The sequence below is a fragment of the Mastigoproctus giganteus genome, chromosome 7 (genome assembly GCF_048544385.1).
Source record: "Mastigoproctus giganteus isolate SK-2022 chromosome 7, ASM4854438v1, whole genome shotgun sequence".
Classification (NCBI taxonomy): Eukaryota; Metazoa; Arthropoda; class Arachnida; order Uropygi; family Thelyphonidae; genus Mastigoproctus; species Mastigoproctus giganteus.
In genome coordinates, this window is record NC_143581.1 from 97,914,077 (window position 1) to 97,933,787 (window position 19,711).

Consider the following 19,711-nt stretch of genomic DNA (forward strand, 5'->3'; position numbering starts at 1 on the left):
ATTGACGAAACCAACTACAAAGCCTTCACTACTTTTGCCCAGACTGTATTTGAAATGCGTCGAATTCACCTACAGCAAACTGTTCAACGCACCCCCATCTTATAATGAACCCAAAACTCAATTCACAGAACATATCCTGAATGGAATCAAAGAAAACACAAACAGAATATTGATCTTTGTCATGACCTAACAGGAATCTCTCGACGTTCACAAAGGAAGCTATCTGACAAACCCACGAACCCAAAAAGGACTTTTCTACAATAGCCACAAGAACTCCAAGCAATCCTTGAGTTTCATGAATCCATGTGCCTCCTCTCATCCCCTAAGAGAAGATTATCCAAGTCCCAGTGTGGGACACTGCCCATTGCCTACAAGTCACCCTTGGATGAAGAAGATTAAATTGTTGACCCTGGGCCCCTTGCCCATTGTGGGACCCACTCACTTGCTGGCACCTCTTCTCTTCAAGGTGTATGACAATATCTGATTTTCCTACTTGTGCAGGAACTCATATAAATACTCCTCTGGGAGTGGGGCTGGCATTTGACTTTCAAATGCAGGATCATGCTATTAGGCAATCTGACTTTGTGGGTCACTTGACCTCACAACCTTTTCTCTTCTTCCTGAGGTAGGGTGGGCTCCCCCCAGGGGGGAGCCCACCCTACCTCACCCTCTCTCTTCTGCTTACCTTCTTTCTTCTCCTCAATCTCTCACCCCTTCTCCTATTTCAAAAAAAAAAAAAAAAAAAAAAATTTTTTTTTTTTTTTTTTATTTATTTTTTTATTTTTATTTATTTTATTTTATTTATTTATTTTATTATTTTTTATTTATTTTTTTATTATTATTATTATTATTATTTTTTTTTTTTTATTAATTTTTTTTTTATTATTATTATTTTTTTTTTTATATTATTTATTATTTTTATTTTTATTTTATTTTATTATTATTCTTTTTTATTTTATTTTATTATTTATTTTATTTATTTTTTTTTTCTCGGCCCTCCCTGGGAAGCTCAGGCTAACCCCAGGGTCGGCCAGCCAGAGTTCTCTTTCCACATACCTGGTCCGGCTCCCAGTGCCAGTGACGGTAACTAGCAGTCTGTGGTGTTCCACAGACCCTAGGCTAAGCGGCCAGATGAACAACATAACCCGCACTAAGCAAACATGAACATACACTAATATATGATATCTGGCCTTGACAGTACTGTACTGTCTTACTTCACAAGAGATTCAAATGCGGAGTTGTGCGAAAGCACCGGTGCCGCTTGTCAAAAAACACTATGTCACTATGTCACTATGTGCTGCATGGGGGGCGCACACCGTGTTAGTTGTCGTGAGCCCACACATGAGCATTGTGCTGATTGAATAAGCCTTCCCGAGTGAAATAAGCCTCATCCGTGACCAAAACAAAGGCTCAAAAATTCAAGTCTTGAACACTTTCTTCGAGAAACCACTGCGCAAAAGCCACACTTGAAGGATGATCTTGGAGGAGCAGTAACTGAATCCTTTGGAGATGAAAGGGGTGTGAGGAATCATCGTGCCACGCACGCTGTACTCCTAAGGCAGAGGCAACGGCACGTGTGCTGGTAGTAGGATTATTCTGGACGGCATTCAACACACTTTCTTCCATGGCGGGAGTTCACGTCGAATGTGGTCTGCTCGCACTACTCCTGTTACCTCTAAATAACCCATAATTGCACAATTTTGATGCACACGCGCAAACAAACGGTGGTCCGGTATATGTCTGTCTGGGAAGCGTTCTCCATAAATTCATTGAGCGGCTCGTCCATTGCCCTCTGCTGATCCATACACTAGTTGCATGTCTTCCAGCTCACAGTTCGTATATAGATGCATGCTCTTTGTGCGGCGACTACTGCTTGAATGAGTAAACCAGAAATTTTCCGTCTCGCGAACTGATGAACAGCACCGTGTACCGACTTACCGTGACGTTTATAGTTATGAGTTCCTATGCGATTCACATTCCTTTAATTGTTACCTACCTCCCCTAAACTTTTGTACCAATATTTTTGAGACCCCTTGTACAGCGGTTACAAAAAAAAAAAAAAAAAAAAAATACAATCAGTGCAGAAAAACAAGACAATACTTCAAGGAAGCAGAAAAATAACCTTTTAACAACTTAGTGTTAAAATCTTAAATTTTACACACAAACAACATATACGGAGGTCACAAAAATCACAATCATTGCTTTCAGACAAGACTTCAAGTGCATGTAGACGCAGACATTAATTTTCAGCTTTTTCAAGAACAGGTAATAACCTTTTACAACTGCTACAATTTTACATGGAACAGGTTTTACACATCAGCATATACAGAGCTTTAATTTTTAGTTTTTCAAGACCAGATGGAACTTTGGAAGGGAAAAAACTGGAAGAATACGGATTTTATTTTCAGGTCTCAGCAACAGTTGAAAACAAGGAATTTATCTTACAGAAAAAAAAATTTCATCCCACACACAAGGAACCACGTCGCCGACGCCGGGCCGGGTGGCAGTGGTTTGGGCGGGCAACGTTGCTGTGCTGCGGCGGTGGTTCGGGCGGGCGATGGTTCTGTGCTGTGCTGCGGAGGTTTGGGCGAGCGACCGTGTTGGGCTGCGACGGCTCTGCTGTGCTGCGGTGGTTCGGGCGAGCTGCAGTGGTTCGGCGGTTGCGGTGTACCTCCCCCGCAGCATAAGCATCCCCAAAATACACCTTCCCTATTAACCTGAGACATATGCCAATACATTTTCATCATAAATATCCATATCCTCACAGTACCTGGGAGGGCGCTTCCGTAGCCAGGTGGGAAGGAGCAGCAGTGCGTAGCACACGCTTCTTGATTAGACCGGGGTTCCAGCCCATCACCACCAAATACGGAGGATGCGGAAAGGTCAAGGGAATGACCACTGCATATTCCCGGAGCAATATAGCCTTAGTTGCTAATGCTCCTAAAAACCAAATAGCAAGCAAACAGCTAGCAACAGTACCTGGGCAATTATAACTCTTTCACTTTGTCAGTCAGACTCTGGTTGACTTGACCTGATTTCAGAAATAGTACAGGTGCTATGACATTATTATTAGCTATATGGTGCAAGGAAGCCTGAGGCTTATGCTGCACCAGCGGAAAAAAAAAAATCCGGAGTTACCCTGAGAGAGAGAGAGAGAGAGAGAGAGAGAGAGAGAGAGAGAAAGAAAAGTAGAAGGGAATCACCAAGAAAGAGAAGAATGATGACGATATCCAGCTCAGGACCCTGGATGTGCCAAGCCCATACTCATCAGATGTGAGCCCATGGGGTTAATATTTCATGAAGTTTTTTTATGGAATAATTTAATTATTTCATAAACTATTACTTTGATTAATATCAATACACTATTCGTATAAATTAGTTATTAATTAGCTATTCAGTATATATATATTTTTAAACATTTCCTGGTTCTAACAATTCTGAAAAATTATCTTAAATGTTCTTTCAGAAATCGGTACAATCGAACTCCAGATTTATCGCATACGAAACGCTTATTTCTGTGCATGTCAGCAGATAATTATAATAGTTGAAAAAAAAAAAAAAACACAAATAATTATAATAGTAAAAAAAAAAAAAGCTATGTAAAACAAAATTGCTGCGTTCAACGAACACTCAAAAGAAAGTAGCAACCACGTGTTATTAATTAGCTATTCAGTTTTTTTTTTTTTTTTTACATTTCATAAAACATTTCCTGATTCTATGGATTCCGATAAATTATCTGAAATGTTCTTTCGGAAATTAGTACAATCGCAGTCCACATTTATTGCACACGAAACACTTATTTCTGTGCATGATAGCAGATAATTTTAATAATAGGAAAAAAAAAAAAAGACTACGTAAAACAAAATTTCTACGTTCAACGAACACTAGAACTCGAGACACAAGCAACAACTTTATTAGCGTTGGGCATGCGCGCTATTACTCAGGGAGTTTTGATGGCCACAGATCGCCGTGTTAGTTTCATGCCCTGAAAGTGACGGCGCTGGGAGCATTGAGCAAGTATTCACTCTGTATCTTACTTCTCTGCGATACAGAGAGTAGTAAACTATATACCACAGAGAAGTAAGTTATGTTACTACTCTGTGTTATATACAGTACAGTAGTGTTCTGTGGTGTCGGATAGGTGCATCCATTTCAGTATTGATTTCATAGTGAACTGTAATAACGCTCGATAAAATGGTTGATGATGCAAGTCCGCTTTCTATATTTCTCGTGAAATCTGGTACTAAAGGAGATCGTTTGTTATTTCGGTTTCCATACTGGGTTGACGATTGCAAACAGTTCTTAATCAGGAGTAAGTGTTTTGTGTTAGTTCATAACGAAATAGTAGAAAGATGGATTGCTAAACATGAGCTCTATGTGCATCCTGAAAAATGGTGCATTCCAAATGTCAACCTTTACATCTTTGTCATGTTATACATATATATGAGAATATTAATAGTATACACCGAATTTTATGAAATTTGCAATTAAGAATCTTCATAAGTCTACAATCGTGAGGTTAGATATTTTTGTGCAAAAGTGTGGTCTGTTTGTGTGTTTTGTTTCAAGGGAATGCTTTACAGTATTAACCGGGAAAAAGAAAAAAATAAATAATTTGCTAATTCTTTCAAAGTCTTTTTTTTATTTGTTTGACTCCAGATTATGGGTACACCGTGTAACCGCGTTGCGGGAATGACCAAATTCGGGACGGATTCAAGCAAAAGAAGTGTGCATATAGTGTTAGGGGTTAGGCACCACCCGTGATTCCCCACGGTCTGCGCTGTATGTACCCTGTGAAGAAATGCAGAACTACTGTAAATTCCGGAAAATGTGTTGATTGTGTAGTATTATCTTGGGTTCTGTTATTGCTTGGTAGAACCCCGCGTTGCCCGCACACACCGCTAGTGGGTAGCCAGGCAGCCCATTATCCTCTGGCTTGTCTCTGCCAGGGTCATCTGAGTTTCCTGGACGGAGACATAAATAAATAAAATAAAAGAGAATAAAAAAAATAATAATAAAAATTATGATAGAGAACTCCATCAGGGGAAGAAATGGGGAACGGGATAGAGGTATTGAAAGTAACTGTGCAAGGGAGCAGAGTTTTGATCACCAATCGCCGTGGGGTATCTTCAGACACCCCAAAGTAAATTCCGGTAGAATGTCAAATCCAGTCCATCAGGGGCGGGGTCAGGTCCAATGGCAGGACCTGACCACTCTTGAGTGTGGTTGATACAGTGGTCATGTTTGGTGGCAAGGGTTCCTGTAGTTCTTGCATCATTAATCATACTTGGAGGAGTAATATCCACAGTCAGATTAGGTAACAGGTGTGATCTCAGGGCAGTGGTTTCCAACCTGTGCTCTACAGCCACTCCAGAAAAATAAAATAGCTAAAAATTGAATGAAATTAAAGAATTAGAAAACTAGATTTTTAGAAAACTAAATAAATTAGAAATCACATTCTGAATAAAAATTTGCCAAGTTGAATTTTGCACATTCTCTAGCAGACAATGTTCAGTCATTTTGCTGCCATTAGCTTCAAAATTATTGTAGTAAGAGATGGACAAACGACGAGGCAGAGCGGAGCACCGGCATAGTGGCTCCGGTACAGGGGCTCCTCCATAGAAATTGATTCTAAAAAGGGCTCCGTGGGTCAAAAAGGTTGGGAATCACTGGTCTAGGGTATCTTTGTTGGTTAAAGAGCTGTTGGGCAAAACAGGTAAAGCAGTGTACTCCTGTGAGTTGAGAAGACATTGCCCTTGATTCTTCAGGAGGTATAGAATTTTTGTTATGAGCCTGCATCGAAGATCTTCATATATGATGCAGTCATACATGGGATGTTCCCATGTCTCTGGTATTCCACATATACATCCAAGTTGTCAAGATCAGTAAGTTTCCCTTTTATGGGGCCATGGCCCGTTAGGAGAAAGGTGACGTGTAGGCTGGGGAGAACCATAGTGGCGTTTTCAGGTAAACTTTGTTAATATTTGGAATAAATTTCTGTTATATCACCCTTCGTGCAGTTCAGCCATCTGTCTTGCCAAGCCTGCAGCAAATGGGAAAGGAGATGTTGCTTTTCAGATTTTATGCTATTTGTTGGGTCTGTAGTAAACCCCTGGATGGTGTTGACTCTCCTTTTGGAGAAGTTGTAGAGGATTCCATATCGGACTACCTCAAGGTCCAATGGGAGCACTCTGTCAAGGACTTGTAGTATATGTGCTCCCTGAGCAGGAGGCTAGGTTAATTGTGAGGAGGATAGCTCATTGTATGGTGTCCAGCTTCCTTTTATTCACAACTTGTTGCTTTATGCATCCAGATCTCTGAGGCATAGGTGAGATCACAGCCACGAAGATGGCCTTGTAAAATAAGGAGAGGGTATGGTGTTTAAGCTCCAGTCGTGCCTTGAGATTCTGGCCACCAATGCCATGTAGTTTCTTTATCTTCTCCATAAATTTGAGATGTGCGTTGAAGGAGAGGTTTCTGTCCAGTATGATTCCTAAATACTTGATTTGGGTTGTCAGTTTTACTGTGATCCCCAGAATTTTGATCTATGTTGGGCATGTCAAGTTAAGGTTCCCTATAAGGAGGATTGAGCTGGTTTTCGTAGGTGAAATAGAGAGATGGTTATGGGTGGACCATTCCTATAGTGTTGTTAGGGCTCTGTTGGCCGCGGTCTCAAGTTGTGCTCTTGTGCCTGCTTCCAGGAAGAGGATCAAATCATCTGCATAGGCGTGTGATTTTACCCCTAGCAGCTCCATGTGTAGGAATTCATTAAGGATGATATTCCAGAGCATCGGTCCTAGGGCCGAGCCCTAGAGGCATCCCCTGAAGACATCTGTCCACGTGAGAGTAGAGAGCTTTAACGGTGCTGTTTCTGTTTGCAAGGTATAATTGTGTGAAATGCAATTATAAAGATTTGCTGAGCAAAGTCAACTGAGGATGCTTGGCCACCACAGGGAATCAAATGTCTCAGCAAAATTTATGGATATGACAAGGAAATATTTACTGGTTGCGTTGGTAGCTGCTGTTACAATACTCTCCATGATGTCAACAGTGAAGCCGTATTGGTTTGTTAGCAAAAGAAGTGTGGTTTTTTGGTTAATCTTTGCAAGCTGGTACCCTTCTGATTGAGTTTCAACGTGGTGTGACGTCACTGCATATGCACAGCCCACTATGGTTAAGGTCTTAAGGTGTTTATCTCCCCTCTTACCACTTTTAAAATTGGGAACTTGTTTTCTGATTTTAAAACAGTGCCAAGGGTTGGGGATGAACACCCTAAGACTAACCACAGCGGGCTAGGCATGTCAATCACTGCTACTCTCAACAATCAACGGAAGGGTACCAGCTTGTAAAGATTAATCAGTTTTTTAATAGACTTTAATTTTTGGCTAGTGAAAAAAGGTTAGGTTAGTGTACACCAGTAATTCGGGATGGATTCAAGCAGAAGAAGCCATTTCCTCAGCAGGGAGGTGTATCCATAACTGAAGAATAACCCCATTTTTTTTTTTTTCAGTTTAAATTTTTGACCCCATGTGTCAGAGAGATTTACTTTATTGTAAGCATTTAGTTGACTTAACCCTTTTAACCCTTAAACCCTTCAGTTAATTTCCTGCCTTGCTTTAATGATGTTGCAATTTATGGAAGCTGTGCATATGCATAATTTAAATTATTCTCGATAGGAATATCCTTTTGTGCCAAATATATATATATATATTTTTTTTATGTTCTTCTCTATACTCTTTCCTGCAGATATTATATTTATACTCTGGCTTGACCAAGTAGATCAAAAGAGTTGAGAACTAATCATTTTGATCAGAATACAGGCACTGACTGTGTTTTTTAATTTTTGTTGGCTCGTACCACAGCCAAAACATAAGTTAGTGCACTCTCCTCTTGACCACTTAACGAATTCCTAAAATGATTACCAAACCTGTATATAATAGTTCAGATATGGCCCAGCCATTGCTTTATATGATGGGATAGTTGCATCTTTGTCTCTGCAGGTAAAGTTTGTTGACACAGTCCCATGAGCTTGTTTGCACTTTTTGAAGATCTTGACAGACTTGGCACATTATGGCCTAAAAGGGCCGTAAAAATCAAAATCAATCGATCAGTCAGAGACCTTGATGTTGAACTGTAAAATTTTTTTACCTTTGGATCATTTTTTATGTCAACTATCCTAAGTTTGGTCCAAAACAGTATATTATTCTGGGATTCTATACTTCTGAATTTATTTATTTTTTCTTAATAACCACAAATTTTGAAAAACATTGAGAGATCTTCCTACTTAAAAATAATTTCGACAGATTTATTCTTATTTTATTATTCTGATTATCTTCTCCAATTCTTGCCTGCTGGGGGACATACAGGCTTGTCATTAAAACATAAACATCTTCAACTAAGCCAAGAGCCTTCAGTTTCTCTTACAGATGTAAGTAACTTCTCAGTATTGAAGGGGGGGTTTCAAAATTTTGCCCCTGAAATATTGGTACAATTTTACAACAATTAAATATTTAAAAATATTAAAACAACATTTTGGAATTCAAAAGTACATTGTCAAGGCTATTCAGTACTATTCAGGATTTCTAAGAGGTACAAACTAAAGGTTATAATGATATATGCAACCCTAGGGGCTCACATCTGGTGAGTATGGGCTTGGCACACCCAGGGTCCTGAACTGGATATCATCATTCTTCTCTTTCTTGGTGATTCCCTTCTACTTTTGACTCTCTCTCTCTCTCTCTCTCTCTCTCTCTCTCTCTCTCTCTCTCTCTCTCTCTCAGGGTTACTCGGGAACTTCCTGTTTTTTTTTTCCTGGTGCAGCATAAGCCTCAGGCTTTCCTTGCATCATATGGATATTAATAATAATAATATGCCGTCATTATGGGGGACTTCAATGCTAAGGTTGGAAAGAGACAAAACAACATAGAAATGGAAACTATAGGAAATTTTGGAATTAGTGAAAAGAGGCTGAAAGACTTGTGGAATTTGCAGAATCTCAAGAATGTCAGTAATAAACAACTTTTTTCAAGAAAAGGTTGAACAGAAAATGGACATGGAAGAGCCCAAATTGATTAACAGCTAATGAAATTGACTTCATCCTCACTATCAGAAGAATATATTGTGAACGATGTTACCATCCTGAACAAGGTAAATGTTGGAAGTAATCACAGAATGGTAAGATGCATACTTGATATAGATATAAGAAAAGGAAGGAAAAAACTGACTCGAGTAAATAATACAAAGGTTTTCGAGATAACAGAAGTGGAGAAAAAGTAGTATGTACTGGAACTTAGGAACAAGTTTGAGCTTCTGCAGACCTTTCAGGACCGAAATATCGACAAGGAACAACTTTTTGAAAGTGATAAAGTCCAAGAAATCTATAGATAAAAAGAAATCCAAAGAAGAAAAAATTAGTCATGAAACATTTGTCATGATGGATCAAAGACAACAAATGAAGAAGATAAACACTGACAAGGACAAAGGACAAAATTGTGCATACTGAGTTAATGAAAGCCATTAGCAAGAGACTCAAAGAGGACATAAGATTTAACACAAGAAAAGTAGAACAAGCATTAAGGGAAAACAGGTGCCTCCGTAGCCAGGTGGGAAGGAGCAACAGTGTGCAGCACACGCTTCTTGATTAGACTTGGGTTCGAGCCCATCACCACTAAATATGGAGGATGCAGAAAGGTCAGGGAATGACCACCGCATATTCCCGGAGCAATATGGCCTTAGTTGCTAATGCTAATGTTATAGTTGTACACGTTGGCACTAATGATATCAAGAGTAGGAGACCGGCAGAATTGCTTAACAAGTACAGGTCACTATTGAAAAAAAGCCGTGAAATAGGGTTGAATTTGAAAGTGTCTTCAATTCTGCCCAGACACGATAGGAGGGAGTACATGATGAGAGCCTTGTCGATCAATTCGGCCCTGGAAAGATTGTGCAAGGCTCAAGGGGTAGAATTTTTTTCAGCCTGGACTGTACTTGTTAACAGGAGAGATTGCTTCTACAGGGATGGGATACACTTAAATAGAAAGGGTGCAAGAATATTTGCTGATGCTATCGAGGCAGTGTCAGGTGGGTCGGAAAACTGTTAGCTTGGGGGGAGACAAAGACCAATAGATTGACAGTAGCCACTGGCAGAGGTGAAAGAGATTCTTGCACTGCTTCTATTGGAATGAGCAGAAGCCTGAAAAACAAGATGCAGGATATTTCAGAGACTGCCGGGAGTCATTGCGGTACAAGTAAACACATGGGTTGTGTTAGGGTAGCTAAGAATAGAAATAGGTGCAGGTATACTTGCGTGTACACCAATGCTAGGAGTTTAGTAAATAAATTTGATGGATTTGAGGTATTGCTCAAAACATCGAAGGCAGATATTGTTGGGATATCAGAGACGTGGTGTCACACAGATATAAGGGATGCAGAACTGCAATTTGGGGAGTACAACGTCTACAGAAAGGATAGACTGGATAGAAAGGGAGGAGGGGTTATGCTATTAGTTAAGAAATACATAAAATCCAAGGAAGTGAAGCCAGTGGACATCGCTGGACAGTGCAGTGTCGAGTCAGTTTGGTGTGACATAAGCATTGGAAGATCAAAATTGAGAGTAGGAGTGTGCTATAGGCCTAATGACTCTGATGAGTATAATAAGAAACTGTACAGGGAAATAGAGTGGGCCAGTAAATCAGAGTGTCTTATAATGGGAGATTTTAATTTCCCAGATATTGACTGGAATTTGGCGGCTGGTTACTCACACACTAGCAAGGCTTTTGTGGATTTATTGGATGATTGTTTTCTACATCAGCATGTTCGGGAGGCAACTAGAGAGAGGAATACTCTTGATTTGATTATCAGCAGTGATTCTTTATGCATTAAGAATCTGCAGATAAATGAACCACTAGGTGGCAGTGATCACAGTGTGCTGAAGTTTGATTTACTCAAAGAGGTAACTACCATTAGGGGTAAAGGGAAGGGTTATTGCTTTCGTAAACGCGACTACGATGGACTGAGACAGTATTTAAATTCTATACAGTGGGACCAACTGATGATGTTACCAACAGCAAATGCAAAATGGGAAGCATTCAAAGAACTTATCTTGGAAGCTACTAGGCTTTACATACCAACTAAGAAATATTGTTTAAAGTTTAGGCCTAAATGGATGTCAGATGAACTGATAAGGCATATGGCAGAGAAGAAACATGCATGGGATACATACAAATTAACACATGACACAGAAGCCTATGATAGATACAAGTTGATCTGTAACCAAGTTACAAAGGAGGTTAGGCAGGCGAAGGCAGATTACGAGAAATCTTTGGCAAGGGATGCAAAGAAAAACAGCAAAGAGTTCTTTACTTATGTAAACTCTAGAAGGAAAGGGATGAATCAGATTGGTCCACTTGATATCGATTGGTCAACTGTTGATGATCCTGCTCAGGTAGCTAACAAACTAAATGAATATTTTGCATCGACATTCACACATGAGGAGTTATTTAGCAAGGGGAAAGCCAGAGGTGTATTGAACTCTAGCAGTAAGCTAGAGAATCTTGTAATAACTGAGAGTAAAGTGGAGGAGAAATTGTTGAAGATAAACACAAGAAAGGCACCCGGGGTGGATGGGATCTATCCAGTTATATTAAAGGTGGCAGCAAAGGAAGTAAGCAAACCCTTAGCCATAATTATGAGAGCTTCCTTGGACTCAGGGGAGGTACCCACAGCCTGGAGATGTGCAAATGTGACCCCAATTCACAAAGGAGGATCAAAGGCTGACACAAGTAATTATAGACCTGTGAGTTTAACTTCTGTTCCAGGAAAATTAATAGAGACACTAGTTAAAGAAGCACTGCAGGATCATTTAGACAAGACTTCAGTTATAGCTCGGACCCAGCATGATCTTGTTAAGGGGAAGTCTTGCCTGACCAATTTGATTGGATACTATGATGCAGTCACAAAGGAACTGGATGCAGGGAATAACTTTGATATTATATACTTGTATCTTAGAAAGGCTTTTGATACTGTTGCACATGGAAGACTGCTGCACAAATTGGAGCAGTGTGACATTGGAGGCAAATTGCTGCTGTGGATAAAGGGCTGGCTGAGGGGGAGAAGACAGAGAGAGGTAATCAATGGACACTGCTCATCGTGGACTAATGTTATTAGTGGAGTCCCTCAGGGCTCAGTGTTGGGTCCATTATTGTTTTCTGTATTCATAAATGATATTGATGATGGTATATCTAGCTTAATGTCGAAGTTTGCAGATGATACAAAGGTAGGCAGGGTTGTCAAGGACATCACTGACACTATGCTGCTGCAACAGGAACTGGAAAGGTTGAGCAGATGGGCTGAGAGGTGGCAAATGAAGTTTAACATTGACAAATGTAAAGTACTACATATGGGAAACAGCAACCCCAGAGCAACGTATCAACTCTGTGGTACTACACTGACTGTGGTAAAGAATGAAAGGGACCTAGGGGTGGTTGTGCAGGCAGATATGAAGTTCTCTGAGCAGTGCAGACAGGCTGCAAGAGTAGCTCATTGTGTATTGTCAATGATATATAGGAATTTTTCCAGCAGGGATAAGGAGGTGATTATTCCCTTGTATAAGGCAATGGTCAGGCCACACCTAGAGTACTGTATACAGGTCTGGAAGCCTCATTTCAAGAAGGATGTAGAGCTGCTGGAACGAGTACAGAGAAGGGCAACAAGATTAGTGAATGGAACAAAGGGGTGCTCTTACGAAGAAAGGCTTACGTTTTGCAAATTACAGTGTCTGGAGACTAGGCACCAGCGAGGTGATCTGATAGATGTGTATAAAGCCTTGAATGGTTTGAGTATGCTCAATACTGATGGGATTCTTCCTCTCGCTCAGAATAATCACCTGAGAGGGCATAAATTCAAATTGAGGAAAGACAGATGTAGGATAGACGTGCGGAAATTTGCCTTTAGCCAGCGGGTGGTTGGTTGGTGGAACAGACTTCCATCCCTTGTCGTGGAAGTTGATAGCCTAAATAAGTTTAAGGCTCAGCTGGACAGGTATTTTGAACGAACAGAGGGGTGAAGTGGAAGTGGTTTTTTTTTTTTTTTTTTTTGGCTGATGCTGCATAAGCTTGCTTTCTTGCATCAAATGCTAATGCTTCTTGATTAGACTTGGGTTCGAGCCCGTCACCACTAAATATGGAGGATGCAGAAAGGTCAGGGAATGACCACCGCATATTCCCAGAGCAATATGGCCTTAAAAAAAAAAAAAAAAGGGAAAACAATGGACTTAAATCGTCAGTCATTAGCAGTAATATATAGAAAGACAAATGATACTGAATCTGAAGAATAGTGATGGTGTACTTATAAATAGCAGAGAAGGCATAATTAAAATAGCAGAGAACTACTATAAAATATTGTATAAGGAATAAGGCAATGATGCAAGCAGTGGGAAAGATGGATCACAAATTAGCAACACATATGACATACCTGATATCCTTCTTGATGAGGTAGAACATGCATTGAAGAAAATGAAGAATCAAAAAGTCCCAAGTGAAGATGAAGTTACTGTAGAGTTAAAATTAGGAGGAAGAGACAGGCTCTTCATAATATACATTAGGATAGGCAAGATGCCTACGAAGTGGATTAATATTTTTGCTGCATAAGAAAGGAGATAAATCAGAATTGGAAATTATAGACCAATTAGCTTGTTGTCCCGCATCTGCAAGTTGTTCATAGGGGTCATTGCTAACAGATTAGAAAGAATGCTTGATGAGAATTAACTGAAAGAGCAAGCTGGCTTTAGGACAGGATAGCCATCCCATACATTATGATATTTTAAGAAAATATATGATAATATAATAGAGAAATCAGACTGTTGGATAAGAAGAGAACACATGGATTAGGCAGCAAACTCAAGTAAAGGACATTCTTATCAAAACTAAAGAACTGAAATGGACTTGGGCGGGACACATAGCTTGAAGAGATATGACAGATGGACTAAGAAAATAACAGAATGGTACCCAAGAGGCTCCAAAAGAAAACCTGGAAGACAACAATGGTTATGGACAGATGAAATTCAAGAGTTTGTGGGTAGTAAATGGATGGCCATTGCACAAAACAGAAGGAACTGGAAAGTTGCTGGAGAGGCCTTCATCCTGCAGTGGATTGAAAGTGGCTGTTGATGATGATGATGATTTCCAAGCAAATGTATGATAAATCAATCAACAGGACCGCCTTCCTGATACCTGTCTACACTGCTCAGAGAACTTCGTCTCTTATGTTAAGTCACAAATTCCTTTCTTCCTTACTGTTTTTAATGCAATTCCACCAAGTGGTGTTGAATTAAAAACTATCTATTTTGGGATTGTTGCTATTCCCCAAGCCCTTCCAATTTGCTGTATTAAAACTTAGATGCCACTTTCCTGACCATTCCCTGAACTCTGAATTGTTTGGAAGAAATGCCGCTTGGATCTTGATATCATATGAAAATTTTGATTCATATCCCGTATTCTTTTGTCAACATTTAAGAAAATCAAAAACAATAGTGGTCTTTGTACCACTTCTTGAGAACCCACTTCTTATGTTGGCCTAATGTGAAGAATAATCATTAATCACAACTTTCTGCCTCCTACTTTGTAGCCACTCTGCTACCCATTCAAAGACTTTTCCTGTAGTTCCAACACATTTCAGCTTATAGAGTACAGTAATACCCCGAAGTTACACGATAGATGGGTCTGACGAAAATCGCTTAAGTCGAATTCGCGTAAGTTGGGGTACAACTTTGCATATAAATACATATATATTTTGTTTAATTGGGACCAAGGACTAACAAAAACACTAGTTTAGAAGAAAAATATTTAATAAAATTGCAGTTCTTTATACATATTAATACAAAATATGTATTAAAAAATATATGAGTTACGTAAAAAAGTTATTTCGATGTCGATGCTTCATAAAATCTAACAAATTCGTCTGACGACACAGCGCCTTTTTTTTTTTTTTTTCACGCAGAATTTCTTCGTAGCAAGCTAATAATTTTTTTATTCTTTGTAGCTATAACGTGTTCTTTGTTGGATTCTGTTTTCTAAAATTTTTAAGCCCTTTTCAATTGAGCTGAGACCTTCTGTCAAGCTTGCAATTGTCATGTGCTTTTCTGGTGGAACTGGGTCTGAAGTGTCAGATACTTCAGTGATGTTTTGCTCACGCATCTCTATGAGCTCATTCACTGTCAGCTCCTGACTATGTGAATCCAACAGCTCGTTGACATCATCACCATTGACTTCCAAATCTAATTGCCTGGCAAGATTAACAACTTCTTCTATCACATGAGTGACATGATCAGTTTCTGGCATTGTTTTCGTCTTGGTTTTGAAAAAAAAAATGGACAAAGTTACTTCCAGACACCATTCAATGTTTTTTTGTGAATTTCCTCCCAAGATTCTTCAATGATTCTTACGGCATCTAAAACATTGAATTGTTTCCAAAAGTCTTTAACAGATATCTCACTATTTTGTCTCATAGTTTCATTCAGACATGCAAACGAATGCCTCATGTAGTAAGCCTTGAATGTTTTGATGACTCCCTGGTCCATTAGTTGAAGCAAGCTGGTTGTGTTTGGAGGCAAAAACACAACTTTCACACGTGGGTCGAAATTAATTAGGGTGGTAGGAGGGTGACCGGGTACATTGTCAATAAGAAGCATCACTTTAAATGAAATCTATTTAGACTTGCAATAATAATAATAATAATAATAAGATTCTTTATTAACATAAATTTTATACACTAGTGATTCCTTACACAGAAAGCCAGAGGAATCTTACATTTAGTTGTTTATAAAAGTGATTTTGATTTATAAAAAAAAAATAAATAATAATAATAATAATAACTAAATAATAATTAATAGATCAAAGCAAAGATAATAGTCAAAATGTAAAAATGAATGAAGTAGTAATTACAGCGCAAAAGGACTACAAATTGAGCAGAACATGAAATGAAATCGGCTAACTAAGATCGGCACTTACATAAATGTCCTTTACAAACCGCAAGATGGGACAAGATGCCATCTTGATATGCCTTGTCTATATTCCACAGGTCAATGTCGATGTTGAGCGAGTTGAGAGTGTCCAGAGTCACATTAGGGAAGTGTCTTTTGAAATTCTGTAACCGCTGGAGCCTTGAGCATAAGGAGGGAGTACTACGGAGATGTCTGCCTGGCAAATGCCAACCAGCCGTGTTCCAGATGTTGATGTGATCCTGCTTAGCTGAGCACAGATGAAGGAATGACTTTATTTTTAGCACATGGGCTCTGTGGACTATGGGCGTATATTGCAGGTTGCAGCAGAGAGTAGATTTAGATGTTGTGTAGATCTGGTGCGACCACAAGTTGGCCCACTTCAGCACCCAGAATTCGAGGCCCCATAGTTTCCTGAGGCTGGTGGGTGTTGCCGCCGAACAAATTTCCATGGCATAGGAGAGTACACTACAGAAGTAAGTTGTGAGGTACTTCTTGATTATTTTCTTATTGTGCATTTTGCACAGATCAATTTTAATTCCCCAGAACGCTCTCAGGGCTTTGGAATACTGAGCTTGGATTTGTTTTTTATAGGTGAGATTGGCATCAAGGATTACTCCTAGGAAATTGACACTATCTGTGGGAGTCAGGACATTTCCTGCCAATACCGGAAGTAGAGAAGATGCAGTATCAGTAGAAGTCATCCGACTTGGCGTAAAGATGAGATAGTTTGACTTCTCTGGATTGACTGACAGGCCAAAAAATTTAGCATACTTATAGAATGCATTTAGGTAGCTGTTTACAGATTCAGAGGCAGTTTGTCTTTCTTGGGAAGGACCAACATAGCGTTTGCATGGCAAGTAGCAAACAATATCATCAGCATACGATAGGAACACTGGAATTTGATCCATTAGTGGAACGAATATTGCTGCAAATAACAAGGCCGAGAGACAACCACCTTGTGGGATCCCTACTTCGACGCTTTTAGTGACTTTAACGCCATCGCCTTTGAAGTGAAGCATTCTCCTAGATAGCAAATTATTGAGGATCTCGAGCATATTTCCGGATATCCCGTAGAATCTCTCAAGTAAGGCAAGAAGGGGTGTTATTTGGACTGAGTCAAAAGCAGATTTCATGTCGAGAAAAATGGTGTGAAGATCTTCGTTGTCATTCCAGGCCTGAAGTATTTTCTGTGATAATGACTGTAGGCAGGTTACCGTAGATCTATTAGGCATGGCATAATGGGTGTGTTCTGGCCTATGCGCAAAGATTGCGAGTGCTACATCATTATAGATGCACTTCTCGAGGCATTTCAGGAAGGGAGAGGCAATTGATATTGGCCTGAAGTCAGCCGGTCTTTTCGCATGAGGCTTTTTCGGAACTGCCACGACTCTGTATGATAACCAGCTTGAAGGCACCTGTGCAAATTTGAGTACTTTGTTGTAGAGTTGAGTGAGCTCTTTGCTGATGAAATGAGAAGCAATTTTTAGACTAAACAGAGGTATTGCGTCAATTCCTATGGTGGACTTGTCAGGTAGCGAATTTATTATTTTTATTAGTTGTTCTTCGGAAATTTCTGTATTACTAGTAGGTGAAGACATGTTAAACGCTTCGTTCCAAGGATATGCTTCAGACACACGGTGATCTCGCTTAAAACACAGCACATGCTCACACCATTCCTGGACATCTAAAGACAGAGGGGTGCAAGCATGACTTGTGGACCACACACGTTTTCCCCTGGATAGACGGCGGTTCATGAAATTGTCAATAGAAAATTGTTTCCTCTTCTGAAAATCCATCCTTGCTTTGGAAAATCTGGCGTATGACTCTTGTGAAGGCGACTTCTTGTAAGAGGCATGGGCTGCCTGGTTTTCCCTAAAGGCCTTGGTCAGGAGGTCATTCCACCATGGCTTTGAGTGGGGACTAAGGATGCAAGTTTGGGACATTGCAGACCTTGCAATGAATTCCATCCATCTCGAAAGCCAGTAGGCAGCCTCATTTATGTTAAGCTCAGCCAGTATGTTCCATGGGTAAAGTTGGAAGAGGATAGTAACTTTTCCAATGTTGATGTATTTTGGATTGTATACTCTCCTGACAGTGTTCGTAGTTTGTACTTGTGTACGTTCATCCTTAGGTGCCTGCAGAGATATCATCGCAGCAATCGGAACATGATCGGATGGGAGGAAGTTCTCAGTTATGGTCAGGGTTTCCTCTACTAAACAGTTTGAGAAGATGCGCTGCAGGGTGGCATCGCCGTGTGAGGGAGGAACATGAATAAGCCCAATGCCCATTTCCGACATGTTCAATGACAGAGTATCTAGGAGCTTCTTTGTGGCTGGCAGTGGAAGGTTAAAGTCTCCGAGGATGATGAGCTTTTGCCGATGATTGATTGTGGATGACAGCCATGCTGTCAGATTAAGGACAGAATCCTCAGAAACTGGTGGAGGTAAATAAACGGCACACACAGAGATCGACAAACCAGCAATTTGGTAGATTCCAAGAACAGCTTCTATGTCACCTCCTGGATAAGTGGATGCCTTAATCAGCGGTAGTGAACTCCTTTGATAGATTGCTACACCACCACCTCGTCTCCCAATTCTATTAGCAGCCAGCGTGTGATAGCCAAGATTTGAGGTGAAGGCAGCAGTTTCCATTTCATCTCTGAGCCAGGTTTCAATCAGAATGACGAAGTCGTACTCTGAGCAGGAAAGCAAATCAAGTAGACCATCTAGCTTGTTTTTGACACTCCTGATGTTTTGTAGGAAACATCGAATTTTTACTTCGACAGAAGGTTGTACTATGATGAGATTACTCTTGGAACAGTATTTGCTTTTCACATAATGATCTGAAATCTCATCCCGGGATCGATGTCGCATTCGATGTGCTCTCATTCTGGATATTCTAACTGGAATGCGATCGGTCCGATGTTCACTCGTCATCTCCACGTTAGACATTCATAAGTTGCACCCGCTCTCGGATTGTCTTGGCGCATTATGGCCTTAGCTGCCAATGCGCCATTAAAAACCAAACAAACCAAACCCGCTCTCGGATATAATTTGGGAGACTCCTCTAGAGAGGCCAGGTAGCTGTGCTGGTGTAGTTATAGATTGTTGTGGAATGGGGTTCGGGCTTGATAAGTTCTTGTTCTTTGGTGTCCCATAGTATGGCATTACCAACAGACCTCTGGGCCAGTATTCTGCATTGAGGTATTGTTGGTAATTAGGCCCATCAATCTGAATCCTAAAGGAAGCATAAGACGGATGCTTGGTATTGATTTTGAAAGGCTTACCGGGTATGCCTAGTTCCATCAATAGTGCCTGAATTTCTTCAACTTTTGTCAACGGATCCAGCCTGCTAATGAAGATATTTGCATGAGTATTGCTGGTGGCTTGGCGATCTCGTATTCTGATTCTAATGTTAACTACTCTTGTGCCAATCAAGGTGGTTTTGCTGTTTCTGGAATACCGTTGGCGTGGGGATGCTTGCGTCGGTTGAGGTCTGGGCATCTGGCTTTGCTGTGCTCCAGTCATGCCTGCAATGTCAGAGTTCCGTTTCGTTGATATTAGCATGGCGCTATAGGCGCTGTCTTTAGAAAGTGTAACTGTATCCGTTTCGGGTAGTAGCGATGACTCAGGTGTGGGAGATGGGCGTTCCAGTGGGCCAGGACAAGGGAGTCTAGTGTTCATGGGCAAGAGACCGTGTAGTACGCTCAAGGAC

At 40.3% G+C, this 19,711-nt stretch overlaps 1 protein-coding gene across 1 annotated transcript in view; it reads left to right on the plus strand.

Moving 5' to 3' along the window:
• The first annotated feature begins 3,962 nt into the window (after positions 1-3,962).
• Positions 3,963-19,711, plus strand: part of Nprl3 (GATOR complex protein Nprl3) — a 425,627-nt gene continuing 409,878 nt past the window's right edge. The window contains exon 1 of the mRNA XM_090377042.1: positions 3,963-4,312. Coding sequence (XP_090233168.1) covers positions 4,195-4,312 — 118 coding nt within the window. The 5' untranslated portion in view covers positions 3,963-4,194. The remainder of the gene's footprint in view (positions 4,313-19,711) is intronic.